The sequence below is a fragment of the Haliaeetus albicilla genome, chromosome 14 (assembly GCF_947461875.1).
Source record: "Haliaeetus albicilla chromosome 14, bHalAlb1.1, whole genome shotgun sequence".
Classification (NCBI taxonomy): domain Eukaryota; kingdom Metazoa; phylum Chordata; class Aves; order Accipitriformes; family Accipitridae; genus Haliaeetus; species Haliaeetus albicilla.
This window is the reverse complement of record NC_091496.1, coordinates 34608170-34623176: the sequence shown is the minus strand read 5'-3', so window position 1 is coordinate 34623176 and position 15007 is coordinate 34608170. Positions and strand designations below refer to the sequence as shown.

The window sequence follows — 15007 nt, the reverse complement described above, 5'->3', positions numbered from 1 at the left end:
TTCAAATGGAAATGCAAAGAGGCCACTGAAGTTAACATACTACTTAGGAAGTGTGGCACATCGATTTAACGACCTTCCTTTTGTGTTTTGAGAGGACCATACATCCAATAACTCATTGAGCAAGTCGAAGGGCACTTCATGCACTTAGAGCACAGTTCTTCAAGGTGCTGAGTACTGTGCTTCACAAGACAACAAATGGTAAGTCTGTAAAAATGACATAATTAAATGTAAGTGAGTGCTTAAGTGCTTTACTGATGAGAACTTCCAGAGCTGTGTAAGAGTCTGCCTCCCTGAGAGCCTGACTTTCACATCTTGAAAGCAAGATTCCGGAAGGAGAGAAACAGAAGCAGTGAGAGAGGTTGGTATTTTTCACTGGCACAGTTTCCAAGGACAGAAATAGGTAATTCCCCTCAAAATTCTTTCTCTCACCCATTCCTTCAGAATTTGCTTTATGAGGCTACAGCTGAAGAGGATGAGGGTTCTGTTAAAAAACAAAAAAAGAAAAAAAAGGACTAAAACATATTGGAAGAAATTTAGACAAAACCTAGGTCTCTGAAAAACTTCTACACAGTTGTTAACCTAACTGTCGAGATGCCTGTGTGTCTATAGATACCTCCAGTGCTGCAGTGAAGATGGTATAAGAGGGAGGTCTACCAAAAGCACTAGTTTAAGAGGTATCTCGGAGGCAAATGTGCCTGAGGACTGATTAGCTGCTGCGGCCACGGCTGCAGCGGTGATGGAGAGAGCAGGCAACAGTCTGATGAGACCCTCAGGAAGGAGATAAGGAGCATGTCCGAGGGTCTCAAAGAAGCAAGAGGGAGGGTCGCCACAGGGAAGGGTGATTTTGAATAGGCAAGTCTGTTATCCTAGTGTTCTCCTCAAGTTCACCCAGAGGTGCCTCAGCCACCCTCAGACCATCTGTCCTCAGACACCCTGCCTCTGGGACCACATCTGCTGCCTTTTATGTCAGCATTTAGGTTAGATTTAGGTTTCTTATGTTAAAAATGTCATGAAAGGTGACAGTTATGTGTCTCAAAAAGCATCTACAAAGACCAGCATGGCAAGACAGAAGCAAACTAAACTCCTAATACTGGTTTGTAATACTTCCTAAAGCCGAATCTAAAAGAAATGTTAAAGCAAGTGTTGACATTTACTTTTTTCCCACGTTAAGACATACTCCTTAAGACTCTAGCACTGCACATGCAGTAAGTGCCTTACTTCATGGTGATATTTGCAGTGTGCAAGTTACACAGCTGGCCTCTCTGGGAGCGTTAGTGGGTTTCTAGAAAATGTCTTCAGAAAAGCTCATTTTCTACCCAAGATGGATAATCAAAAAGGATTGTGAACAGTATGATTTCTAAAAAAACTACCCTCATCAAGGACTCGGCTACCCAGGATTCATTGACTGAACCCAGGAAGGCTTCCTGAGCCCCTGTGTCTGAAATATGGAGCTCTTCTTCCTTTCTAAGCAAAAGTCTGAGGGGATTTGAACTCAGATTTCCCACCGCTCAGGGAATGCCCTAGCAGACTGTTGGTACTCTGAAGAGAAGGAAGGGACCACCCTTGGTAGCTTTTTTTGCATGAAATAAGTAAAAGTGTGTGGGAACTAGAAGGAGTTGAAGTAATAGCCAGTCCCCTTCAGTTAGCGGCTGGCAGACAAATTCACTCTATTGGAGGCATCCAAAGAGCAGGAGAGAGCTATTATGTTAGAGTTGGACTTTTACTTCTGCTCTTATCCAGCAGTCAGAAAAGGAATCGAGATGGAAATGTGTACCTGTGACCTTCTTTTCTTGTATTCCGGTCCTACAGGTAATTAGTCTCCTACTCCTCATACCAGATCTAAGGCAGCAGCTGTGAAACCTGAGGGTAATATATATTCTATGATACCCAGGAATGCTTCTCAGATCCCATGAATGAATATTCAGCCCTGCCAAGAGTTCAGCTCGGTACCAGCGTGAGGTCTGACCGGTAATGTCCATTCCCTGCCACTGTTCCTGTACTAAAGAAACATATTCCCAAACAGTTTCCCAGATGGATTCCAGCAGTGTCAAATCAACAGACTAAAGCCTGACAGACCATCAGCTGACACCAACAACAGCTCACTGGGGATGCGGGAGGCGTGAGGGCAGCTGAGGGATGGAGGAGGACACTCGCAGAAGCCGGGCTGTGGGACGAATGGGGGAGATGCTGTCAAGACACACGCACGTGCCTACGTGTATTCGTGGGCATTTGACCAGAGGTGAGAAAGCAGCTCTGTAAAAATAGGACCGAGAAGGGGATTCACCTCCTCATTTGCTGTCTGCTCCTGGGAGCTCCCAGTTTTCTCCCACCAGACCAGACTGAAGCGATCAGGGTAAAATCCACTACTGTGGGATTAGGAGGTGGAAATCGAAAAAGGACACTGGGATGAAATACCCTTCATTCTCACACATGTAACGTCACAGATCAATTCCCCGGATAGAATTTCTTTTCCCTCCTCCCTTGCGTGGGTTGGAGATGCACAATGGGAGGAGAAGGAGATAACTAGTAGCAAAAGGAAAAGAAGAAAGGGCATGCTACAACTCCTACAGCCTTTCCACAGCTACCTGAAAGGAGGTTGGAGGGAGACAGGGGTCAGTCTCTTTTCCCAAGTCCCAACTGACAGGACAAGAGGAAACAGCCTCAAGTTGCACCAGGGGAGGTTTAGATTGGATATTAGGAAAAATTTCTTCACCGAAAAGGTTGTCAAGCATTGGAACAGGCTGCCCAGGGAAGTGGTTGAGTCACCGTCCCTGGAGGGATTTAAAGGCATGTAGATGTGGTGCTTAGGGACATGGCTTAGTCGTGGACTTGGCAGTGCTCGGTTAACAGTTGGACTTGATCTTAAAGGTCTTTTCCAACCTGACTGATTCTATGATCCCTTATTCATTCACACATGCACACACAGAGGATGAAGTTGAGGAGGAAGGAGGGACGAGTGCAACGTGTTCATTGAGAAGAAACCCTCTCAAATGAGGAGAAAACAGCAGGATGGCAATGGGGAAGGAAAACCCTTCAACCGTGAAGCATTTTGGGGAGAGGGAGGCTGCTCCACTTTGCACTGGGAAGGAGACTAACCACAGTTACTGGGTACCAAAGGCCTCCTGCTCCCTCTGCAGCCATCACTCTGCCCGGCTGGTCACCCAGCCCTGCCTTGTTTACAGACTTTTCCTCGGCTGATGCCTGGGAGTGGGGAGCATGGGTGTAAATCCAGCGAGTGCTTCAATGCTTTTTACTTAGCATTGAGTAGAGCAGGAGCTGAAACCAAGATCTCTCTTCATATCCTGGTTCCTTATCCACCAGCGCGTACAGCCCTTTGTGCATGCCCTTCTTCTCCTTTTTCTTCCTTCTGTCTTCTTTTCAAGGAAAGTGAGAGTAATGGCTTCACTCTCTCCCAAGCTCTGAAGGAATTTCTCATGTCCCATTAAAGAACTGCAACAAAACCCCCTTACTGAATAAAAAGATGATGCAAATCTTTGTTTTCCAGTTTTCTTTTTGATCAGGCTTACAGGCAAGCTAGAGGAGGAATGCTTGTTAGCGGATTTGGATGGAGTTCTGGAGGACGATAACCTCTTGGTGCTGAACTCTTCAGTTCTACCAAGAGGTAAGATTCCTTGCACATCCCCTGAAAACTTCTGAACTTTTCATTATATCGGAGTTGGATTTTTCTGCTTACTGATGATTTTTGTTGTTTTCACTTATAGTTGCTACTGTTCTCTAAAACAGTTCTGAAAAGCTACAATCAACACACGAAGGCTCCTGTGGTAACTGGCACACATCCACACAACTGAGAGCTAGGTACTACAAACTTTAAAAATACTTCTGCCAAGGAACTATTCAGTGAGGTATGTTGTGGCTAGTGCTTCTTCCCTAGGAAAAAGAAAACACCTAAAAGACTTTTTATTACATTACTCTCCTTTGTAAAATCATATCTCTTTACTATTTGGACAATGATGCTCTTTTTTTTTCCTTCTTGTTGGTTTTGCCAAAACTTCAACATCTTTCAGATATAAGCGACAAAATGAAAATGTAGTGGAAATTCAGGCATGAGGAATAAAGAATTGAGCTAATGTAATCTGCATGATTCTGATTACTGATGATGGGTCTTTATAGCTTGACATTTTGGTCTGCCGCAGGCACCCCAGTATTTATCTAACTGCTCCTGCAAACACAGTCACACTCCAGAACAGCACAGATGGCAAAAGTATTTCCATATATGTTCTGCAGTAGTCTTCTAAAGGAAGCAAGCATTCTGCAGAAGCAGAATAATGCGATTGAAATATGTTTAATTTTTAACCTATTTTAGCGTTAGAGTTATGCAAATTTGATTAAAGCAGAGATTTAAACCAAAACTGAACTGCACACTGAGCAACAGCTGTGTATGGTCTGCAGGTGGCTTTCCACAGCAGCATGATGTTCCACGGTCCTTCAGCTCCCTCTGCTGCTTAATCGATTCCCATATTTTTCACATTTGCAATGAGATTTTACTCATTTTTTTTAACCTCTGTTTTGATGAGAAAAAATGATGCAGATTAAAATTGCGCCAAAAGCAATGAAATGATTGCCTGAACTGATAAACAGTGTGTGCAAAGTTTCATGTAATTGTTGTCCCTCCTTTTCTCAGGGAATGACAAGAAGCCCATCAGCTGCTTCTGATTGCTTTCTGGTGAGTTGCAGTGCACATATTCTGCCATTACAATTTGACTTGGTGTAACTGAAATGTATCTGTTGCTTAAGCTGACGTTTCCTGGTTATGTAATTTTGTTTCATACTGATTATTATTTTTTTTCCCCAAATAATTATGTCTTTATATAACTCAGGGTAGTCTTTATTACCGACATCTCTTGCAGATATCTCCAGAATACTTTCTTTCCTAGATTTTGATGCTGTTCATCTATCAAAAATGCTAAAGAAAAGCAATTTCTAAGTAGACTTGACAAAGCTTATCCCAGATAGAAGACAACTGTATATATTCAGACAACGTGTTGGTCCAAATGCAATATAAGTGCAAACCACACAAACGCACACACATTCATTAAAGTAGGACTTTGGTTAATAAGGTATAATGAAGGGAAGGAATTATCTGCCAGAATATGTGTGAGAAGTATTATAAAAAACTCAGTATTATACATCATCCTGACTAAATGGGGATTTGAAAAGCAGTAGAGGTTAAGGGAATATTAACACACAAGATTATGCTGTTCCAAGGCATCTCTGTTCCTCAGGGGATTTTAGAAAACCCAGAAGGTCTACCTAGATTACATCAAAGACAGGAAGCTTAGAATTCAATGTGTAATTTTCTTAATAGGTATGTAGGGTATTATATCCATTTTTTTCTGTTCAGATATTCAGCCATGCGATTATGTCAGTCACTGATGCAATTACCCCAAGAAAATAAGATTATGAAATCTCCATTTGAAATTCCACAAAAGTATTGAAATCACAGGTTTGGGGAATCTTGGCCAAGACGTTACTTCCTCCAAGACAGCTAGGATGACTTTCCGAGGGATCTGCATTAATGCTTAGCCCCAGGAACAACGGCACCCGTGGGTATGAATTATGCTACACCTGGGAATAAATGCAACCCACCCGCAGTCCAACAGGAACAGAACAAGTCAGACAAATCAGGCTTGGTCACTGCTTGGATGCGTTGCTTTGTCCTTTGCGAGGACAGCGCTTACGTTTGAATCTTTTCCAAGTTTTTGCTGCTGTTCGGGAAACAGCGACGGCTCTGCTCGGGGGACAGGTTATGTATTGCCAGAAAAAGCTTCATACACCAACAGTCCCGTTGACACAAAATATATGGGGACACAGAACAGGAGAAGGCAACACTGATCATCACACCCAGTCCTCCACCACCGGAGACAACCAGAACACGAGCAGCAATTCAGGGCATAAGGGACGCAAGTCATAAAAGCTTTCCCATTGCTGACGAGTGGTAGACCTACGGAAAAAAGGCCAACATCCCAGCTGGGATGTGCCGCCGTTGGGAAAGAGAAAGCATTCGAGGTCATGCCAATGGGCTTCATCCCTGCAGCAAGAAAGACCATCACTTAACATGAAATTCTTGGGCGATTCGGAGGGCTGCTCCATCCAGGTCTGCCTTTCTCGCTGACCACTCCATCCCAGTGGTCACCACAGGCTCGGGAAGCGTAGCTCCCTACTGACACCCCAGTGTGCAGGGTAACCCGGACCGCGCGGGCATAATTGCCCACTTCAGATCTTATTTCCAAGGATCAGACGCACCCAGCATTGCCACTGTCACAGCTCAGGTCAGCGCTGGATTTGTCACACGGGACTCTGCGTTCAGAGGCTGCACACGTAAAGCTGTGCACGGGTGCCTGAACAGCGCGAAATAGCGTCCAGCTGCTCAACAGAAATACCGGTCATCCCTATCCAATTAATCAAGGAAAATTTCCTTTCTGATCCCAAATTTGGTGATTAGTTTAACCATGAGCACGTGAGTAAAATATGCCAAGGTGGTACGATAAGGGTCTAAGATCTCAAATCCACCAGCTCGTCCTAACCCAACTGTACTCAGCCTATCCCTGCAGCCTCCTGCCAGGGAGGGCAGTGAAGAACTGAAACCCAAAGTTATAGATCTTCGGGGGTGGAGAGCATAAAGGAGGCGGAATAGCCCTTTCCTTTACAAACTTTGCCAATGACCAGGAGGAATCCTGAAATACAGGATTATTACAACAGAAAGAAAATGCAAATAAATGTGAACACAAAACAATCTAGTTTCAGTTCATCCTTTTTGGAATACTAAAGAACTTAACATTTCTCATTCTGGGATCAACCTTTTCCCTAAACTTTTCATCCTCAGCACAAACAATGCATATTCCTTGTTGTCTGTCTTATTTAGAACACCTTTACTCTTCAGATGCTTATATACCATCTTCTAATTTCCTCTTTAAGTTAACCATGACCATTTTATAACTGTTCAACCTTGTACTTAAATTCCCTCTCCCGATATAATTATGGAGTCATCACTTCCACTCTCATCCAGTTTTTCTCACTTTCTTTCCAAACCTTGTTGAGAAAGACAACTGAAGAAAGCAAAACTCACGGCGCCAAGGGAAGCAAGAGCAGAATGACAAAATTGTGGTCCTGTGATAGGGACATTCTTTTGGGAATGGGTGAGTGAGAACCTGGGCTGCAGGACGTGGGTGTCCAGGTCTCCCAGGACTGTTTTTGCATTTTACAATAAGCAGAGAACAAATAAAATCCCTGTGCGTATGCAGCTATTCTTCCAAGTGATTAAGCCTGCGGTCTGGGTTCAAACTGCAATTTTGCATGGTGACCTTACACACTGTCTAAGCCCCTCCAGGTAGCAGGTGTCATTCTACTGCTATTTCCAGATAGTTTTAACCCAACAAGTAGCAGGGCAGAGTGTTTTTTTGCCTAATTGAAATCAATGTGAACAAAACATGATTGGTAGATTCTTGTGCTTAGGACTCAAGTTCCAGGTAGGTACTTGACCTATCATCACACCTACAGCAGTAAATTAACATGCCTGGAACGGCTTTCTGACACTTGAGGCAAGTGAACAGAACAATTCAGATTTATATTTTCAAATTTTTCAAATCTCCAGAGTGCACGTATGCAAGCTATCTAGCTGAGATGTTCCTAAGTCCATGTCGATTCTTTAGCCACGTCCAGCACACGTGTAAGGATGCTAGTGGAGTTCCCCAGGTACCGGTGTCGGGGCCAATGGTGTTTAATCTCTTCATTACCGACCGGGAAGATGGGAGTAGCACAACTTCTGAAAGTTTACAGACATTACAACGCTGAGGTGAGCAGTTGATACACCAGAGGTTTGTTCTGCCATTCAGACAGACCTCGACAGGGCAGAAAAGACCCTGGCAGTGCTGGTGGACACCAGCTTGTACACAAGCAACACGTCCTTGCAGAAAAACAAGGTCAACAGCCCTCTCAGCCGCATTAGGAAGAACATTGCCAGCTGATTGAGGGAGGTGATTTTCCAACTCTGCTCAGCACTGGCGAGACATCTGGAGTGCTGGGCCCAGTTCTGGGCTTCCCAGTACAAGACAGACATGGACTTAGCAGAGTGAGTCCAGCAAACTGCCATCAAGATAAATGGATCGGAACACCTGACGAATAAAGGGAGACCGAGAGCTGGGACTCTTCAGCCTGGAGACGAGAAAGTTCAGGGATATCTTGCCAATGTGCATAAATACCTGATGGGGCGAGGGTCAAATGAGAGAAGACTGAGCCAGAGTCTTCTCAGCAGCACCCAAGAAAAGGACAAGAGAAAATTGGCACAAAGTGAAATACAGGAAACTCCATTTACACACAAGGATGTGTCTTGGTTTTGGCTGGGATAGTTAATTTTCTTTCTAGTAGCTGGTACAGTGTTATGTCTTGGATTCAGCATGAGAAGAATGTTGATAACTCACCGATGTTTTCAGCTGTTGCTGAGCAGCATTTATACCAAGTCAAGGATTTTTCAGCTTCTCCTGCCCAGCCAGTGAGAAGGCTGGAGGGGCACAAGGAGTTGGGAGGGGACACAGACAGGACAGCTGACCCAAACTGGCCAAAGGGGTATTCCATGCCGTGTGATGTCATGCCCAGTATATAAACTGGGGAGGAGTTGGCTGAGGGGGGGGAAAGGGGGATTGCTTCTCTGGAGCTAACTGGGCATTGGTCAGCAGGTGGTGAGCAATTGCATTGTGCATCACTCGTTTTGTATATTCCAGCCCTTTTATTAGTATTGCCATTTTATTATTGTTGTTATTATTATTATTATTTTCTTCCTTCCTGTTCTATTAAACTGTTCTTATCTCGACCCAAGAGTTTTACCTTTTTCCTGCCGATTCTCTCCCCCATCCCACTGGGTGGGGGGGAAGTAAGTGAGCAGCAGCCTGGTGCTTAGTTGCTGGCTGGGGTTAAACCACAATAGGAGGAAAAAACCCAGACCAACCTACAAGAGCGATCAAATGCTGGAACAGATTATCCCGAGAGGCTACAGAGTCTCCATCCCTGGAGACACTCAAAACCCAACTAGACACGCTCCTCAGCAACATGCGTTAGTTGTCCCTGCTCTGTGCACTGTGGCTGAAAGAGTAGTGTCTCCAGAAGTCCCTTCCAACCTCAGCAATTCTATGCTTCTGCAGTTGTGAACAACTTTACACACGAAAACTGACACCACCACCACTACTTGGACCTTAACATCCTGTGAAGTTCAAAGCCTATCTGAAATGTTTTGCACTTCATATGAAACAGTAGCAATCCCAGCACCATCTATTCTTTTGTGGAACTAAATTTCCCGCTTCAGTCTGGATCCAGTAACTGTTAGAGCAGCTATACCTACAGACCTTTGACTGGGGACCCACACCTCCATTACATCAGTGAACCACACCTCTGGTTGAACCACACCTTTAATCTCTTGCGTCCAGGACAACAGTTATACCTTATACTTGGAACTAACAGAGGAACAAAACAGCTTCTCTCAGACTTAGGATGAAGCTAGCAGCCTCTTGCTTTCCTCAGATGGACTTACCTAACAAGAAGACAATGACCATAAGCTATACCAACATTTTGAGCAAAGCTCAAGCTGATGGACAGACTCTCACCAATGCTTACCCAGCTTGTAGGTTTGATCTGGTAAGCAGAATTGTCAGTTAAACTCCCCAAAAGCCAAAGGGTTTTATGTACATGTAAAGTTAATGTTAGATGAGCTAGAATTCCAAGAATTTCAGGAGGTGCTCAAAAACAACTGTGGCAGTTTGGCTAAACCCAAAATTTAATATAGTTATTAAATCTAGACCCAAGAGCTGTAGTTCAGTTGCCCATCTTTTAAAATGGAGCGATGAAAATCAAGTTTATGACTGTGTATCAAAGATGGTGGAAATGTAAAGATTTTATGAAAAGATTTATTCGGTAACAACAAAACTTTTAGAAACCAAGTCCTAGGCAGACTGTGCAGAATTAAATATGCACAGCGTAGAAACGTGTAGATCATTGTTTGACAAGTCAGTTGGTGTACTAAGTTATGTTACTGGAATAGCAGGTGAGGAAACACAGGTTTTTGTCTTGTTCATTTACTTTGTTTATTTCCATGAAAGTTGGCTCCTGGAAAAAGTTTACAAAATTAATTGACACATTTGATAGAACTGCACTTTCCACCAGCACTGTGTGCATATACTGTAACTCCAGATGTTGCAAAACAATCAGGTATTAACATAATTTTTCAGTTTTTTTTTTCCTTTACAAGTTAGCATTATAGCGATCTCTGTTCTGAAAGTCTCTATAAGCACGTTTTGCATCTGTTTTACTGTGCGGGATTCTTCCAAAAGGTTCCAGATCATTGAAGCAGGCATCAAAAACTTCATCCACAGCTTTTTCTGCCATTTCTTTGCTAACTTTTCTAACAGCCAGAATGGAACGAATCGCTCTGTCTCGTACACAAGCCTAAAGTGGGAATCAGAGATAAAGAAAAATCCGTCATTATCAGGATAAGTAATTTTTTTCCCAGATTTTGTCAAGTATTCACTCCTACTACATACACAATAATTTTGTATCGCAGAAGAGTGAAACAATGCCCGTAATGAGCCTTGAAGTACATTTTTGCTCCATCCTGTGTTAACTAGGTGTTTTAGTTTTCCATGTGCAAATAAACCATCAGATAAGTAAAAGACATTCCTTAGAACAGGAATTAAAATACAATTGGGCGTTTGTTGTAGGTATCAAGTATTTGTACAACTTGACTTGGACACAGGAGAAAATACGTCAGAAAGAAACAGCCATAAATACCAGCTAGTGCTTTTCCAACTGAAATGCTGTAAAACATAAAAGGAATGACTCCTCTATGGGCCTTCATTTTGATACCTCTCTTTATGGCAACTTTTGCTTATGCAGTTTGTCTACTAAAAGATAAAAAAAGGTGTAAACACCCCCAGCTACAAGCTAACTGCCACTCTAACATGAGCAACTACTTGGCACTCAACCCATAGTCTTTGTTACTATTAAAAAAAATTTAATTGCTGTAAGACTTAACACACGTGGTTATTTAGAACCCTTGTCATTCTCCTTCCTCCAGTTTTCAAAGTCTTTTTAGTTTTACCCACTTACAGTGGGTAAGGTATTCCCACTACATTTCCTGCAAATCCCAATTTTTGTTTGGTTCTTATTAACCACCCATTACCATTGTCAGTGGTAATGCTCTACGGTATGAGGAATTTCATTCCAGCAAAAATAACAAGGTGGAAAAAAAATTTATCATTAAAGGTTATTAAAGGTTAATTAAGAGAAAGCAGCAAGTCCATGGCATCTACTTCTTTCTCTAATGTTTTCAGCTATGAAAGTGTAGAAGGCTGCGATCAAGTAGGTAAAGATGGCTCATAACAAACCAGCAGACTTTAACATCTACAGCCTTTACCTGATGGTGTCCTTTTAACCCAAATTTAAACCTGGCTATTTCATTCATCAGTGTACAGTCTCCACTGAGATTAGCAGCTCGAATCTATTGAGAAAAAAAAGCCACACGATCAGAGAAACACATGGAAATACAAAGTCAAATAAGCTGTAACATTTTTTTCTTCAATATCTTTCTGGTAACTGCTGGTAGAGAATATTCCCAAGGCCACTTCTACTCATTAACTACATATTACCCTTTACATCCACCCTCTCAGCCTCAATGAACTGCAAAGTATTACTATAGAACCTGTAAGTTTCTCCAGGGACCAAGTCTCACATATTCCCAAAGCTTAAATGAATAAGCAGAAGAGGTCATACGTGTGTGTGTGTGTGTGTCTATACACACACACAAACTGCCAGAAGAACATGGAAAGTAGTATTCTCGCCAGTCTATATCAGAGGCTGATACAGGAGTCAGGAAGAAAGGCAGATACCTTTCAAAGACTACAGCTGCAATACCCAGAAGAGCAGTAACCTACCCGCTTTAGGAAAAGCCACATTTAAATGAGCATGTATGTTTTAGCTTGTTAGCTGTCTTGTCCTGTGCACTGTAATTTCTTTTGCCTGCCAACCGTTCCACACCTTACCCCTCTGTTACGAAATACAACTAAAACTAGATTTCCTATAATTAAGTACCAGGATGAGAATAAACGCAGGGAAAATATGAAAAGTAAGAATTAAAAAGCTGACAATAAAAATCGTAAACACCATATAATAAAACAAGTATCAAAAGGCCTCCATGTCCTCATCCATGAGCTTTTTAATCTTTTTTTTCTCCCCTGTCCTACTGAGGAGGGGGAGCCAGAGGATGGCTTGGTGGGTGCCTGGCAGCCAGCCAAGGTCAACTCCCCACAAATATGCAGAATGGCTTTACTGATACCACATTGGGTTACTTCATTAAGTTTTATCTATAAGAAAGATAAAGATAATACATGACTGTGACTCTCTTCCACAGCAAATATGAATTTAATTAACGTATTAAAATTAATTTTTATGAAATCTGGTTTGTTCTGTACCAAACTCATTATTTTGCTTCTCTCATATACTGTTTATAGGCAAAACCTGTGCACATCTTAAGTCTGGAATCAAGTATGTTCTCATTAAAAAAACCACCAGCCAAACAAACAAAAAAAACCCCACAACAACAACAACAAAACCCCAAACCCCAAGACAAAGCCACTATAACATTTTTGTATCATTTTCATATTTTTTAAAAAAGTTTAAAAGCCACCTAATTCACACAGTCACAAGAACATACCTTCATAATATTAATCATAAGGGTAAGTTCTTCTGTGGTCAAATGATATGGATCACATCAGAAATCAGCTAAAAGCATGTGAATACACACAAGTCATGTGCACAAGAGGAATCCTTCCTAGCCTGTGCTCAGTGTAATTTCACCTCCTAATGCATCAATTTTTAAGGCCTTTCAAGCAACAAATTCCTACGTCCTCTGAAATGGCCATGGAGTCATAACTAAAGCGTACTATTAGCAACACCACAATTAATCAAGAAACGTATGTTATAGGAAAAGACAAGTTTGCTGTTAACCAAAAAAATCTAAACAAAAATAAGGGTACCATACTTCTGTGACAACAACCCAACATCCCAAGACCTGCAGGCGAGAAAAAGAACCCTATAAACACGTGATTAATGTGTGAATGTGTTTTCACCTCTGACTATTCTCATTTGTTATTAAACACTTCTTCTTGTGGTTACACTCACAGCGATCACATCCTACTTAATATGGCAATGACTTAACCATATTTGTGAAAACTAAATATTTGTTTTCTGAATGAAACTATTTAGGTTGATCTGACAGAAAGGGCAAAATGTATTAAGAGATTTAAACCAAACGAAGTCTGTGTAACAGCATGCCTATTTAAACATGAAGCACCCCTAATAACCAGCAGTAATTAATATAATGACAACATTAGAAGCATTTTAACTTACCTCTGAACATGCTAAGTGTTTGACATTATTAAACCAGTCAACATGTGCACGGCAGTGATCAAAAGCATGAATCAATTCATGCGTGACCACCCGGTTCATATGGGATTGGTGGCGAATGTTGTTCTGACACAGAACAATCTGTAGAAAAAAAAGATATAGGTAGTATTTTCACCAAGTTTCAGTATCTCCCCTACTTCTCAGAGACCCAGCACACATCACCTACAGCATTTAGACTCTTTAGATCAGTGTTTTTCAACATTAACAGCCTCATCATTCTGCAGCGTACGAGTTCCAATACCATGGAACACCTTTCATTTATCGTGTTTTCACAACTAACTGAGATATCACCGTGAGTACACTTAATCCTAGTAACAAAACCCTAAAAAAAACGGGGGGACAACGTCCAATGCCTACCTGAGATGTGACAGAATCAAAACCTCCACTGACACAACCATCACAGTTTTCGCAGGAAAAGTGCCGGTCATTGAAGACAGTGCTGAAAGGACCAAACAAAGAAAGCTGTAGGGAAGAATTTGAAAGAGACCAGTAACTCCATATAATGGCGATGTTACGACACAGAACAAGATGAATTAGTTTACGTACCAACCAGATTGCTTCATAGCCTCAAGAAGAAGTTGAGCGTATGGATCTAGAAAAACATTGCTGCAATCAATTTCTCTAGACAAAAGTTTTGAAAGTCATCTATAATCAAAATGTAAAGACAGTCAAGAAAAAAAAAAAGAAAAAGCACTACACATGCACAAATTCATACTTTGCAGTATTTAACCCTAATGCAATGCAGCTGGCACCCTGTTACAGCTCAGGCCATGTAAAGGGATACAGAATCACGATATGTACACAGCTATTCAGGAATCAAGTCACTGCCGACGCTATTTTATTAGTAGTGAACAGAAAGAGAGTGGCCTATAGCGACCGTTGTTTTCAGTAAGATTCACAGTCAACATTACGTGGCGAGGAGGGCCCAAGCGAACCAGAAAGGGACAAATCCTCTCAAATTTTCAAGAGAAACAAGCCAGAGAAGGGCCTACTGGCAGGACAAAAAAAGCCCACAGCCACCCTGGAAATTCGCCATTTTCCCCGCCTGACCCACAACCGGCCCCCTCCCTCCCCGACACCCCGCGGCCCAAGGCCACCGCGGCAGGCCGCACCGGCGGGGGACACGGACCTCCCCCCCCCCACAACACAAACACCCCGGGATCCACCCGGGGCACCGGAGCGGGGCCGGGTACGGGGGGAAGCGCTTACTCGTGTCCAGCGTCATCCTCAGCATCAGCTGGCACCTGTTGTGGAAGGTGAAGAGGCTGCGGACCAGGAAGCTCTGCGGCTTCTTGCTGCGGTCCGGGAAGAGCCGGTAGCCGAAGTCATCCTCCTCCTCCTCCTCCCTCCCCTCGGCCGCCTTCCCCTCAGCCGCCGCCTTCCCCTCAGCCGCCGCCTCCCCCCCTCGCTCCATGGCGCCCGGCGGCGGCGGACCCGAAAGGGAAGAGGCCGGTAGCCAATCGCCGCGCCAGCTCCCCCGCTACGTCAGCGGAGGGGGCGTGGCCGACCCGGCCCGGAGGAGCCGCGGAGCAGCAGCGGC

At 43.1% G+C, this 15007-nt stretch overlaps 1 protein-coding gene across 4 annotated transcripts; it reads right to left on the bottom strand.

Moving 5' to 3' along the window:
- Window positions 1–9894: 9894 nt before the first annotated feature.
- ATP23 (ATP23 metallopeptidase and ATP synthase assembly factor homolog) lies at window positions 9895–14896 on the bottom strand. Of its 4 annotated transcripts, none has more exons than XM_069802254.1 (6): window positions 14677–14896; window positions 14014–14059; window positions 13825–13906; window positions 13411–13548; window positions 11420–11503; window positions 9895–10452 (listed from the first exon to the last, which is right to left on the bottom strand). In XM_069802254.1, the coding sequence occupies exons 1-6, from the start codon at window positions 14879–14881 to the stop codon at window positions 10249–10251; spliced, it is 759 nt and encodes a 252-aa protein (XP_069658355.1). In that variant the 5' UTR covers window positions 14882–14896; the 3' UTR covers window positions 9895–10248. The 4 variants fall into 4 exon arrangements, with proteins under 4 accessions (XP_069658355.1, XP_069658357.1, XP_069658358.1 ...); XM_069802256.1 differs by having other exon boundaries at window positions 14014–14112; window positions 14677–14852; XM_069802257.1 differs by having other exon boundaries at window positions 14014–14088; window positions 14677–14807.
- Between the last annotated feature and the right edge of the window lie 111 nt (window positions 14897–15007).

What these genes read in the sequence shown, in the direction of transcription:
- ATP23 (XM_069802254.1), bottom strand. Translation starts at nt 14,881, where the DNA reads ATGGAGCGAGGGGGGGAGGCGGCGGCTGAGGGGAAGGCGGCGGCTGAG. An exon ending in GAGGATGACGCTGGACACGA is followed by an intron (nt 14,060 to 14,676) that starts GTAAGCGCTTCC and finishes ATGTTTTTCTAG; the next exon opens with ATCCATACGCTCAACTTCTT. An exon ending in TTGATTCTGTCACATCTCAG is followed by an intron (nt 13,549 to 13,824) that starts GTAGGCATTGGA and finishes TTTTTTCTACAG; the next exon opens with ATTGTTCTGTGTCAGAACAA.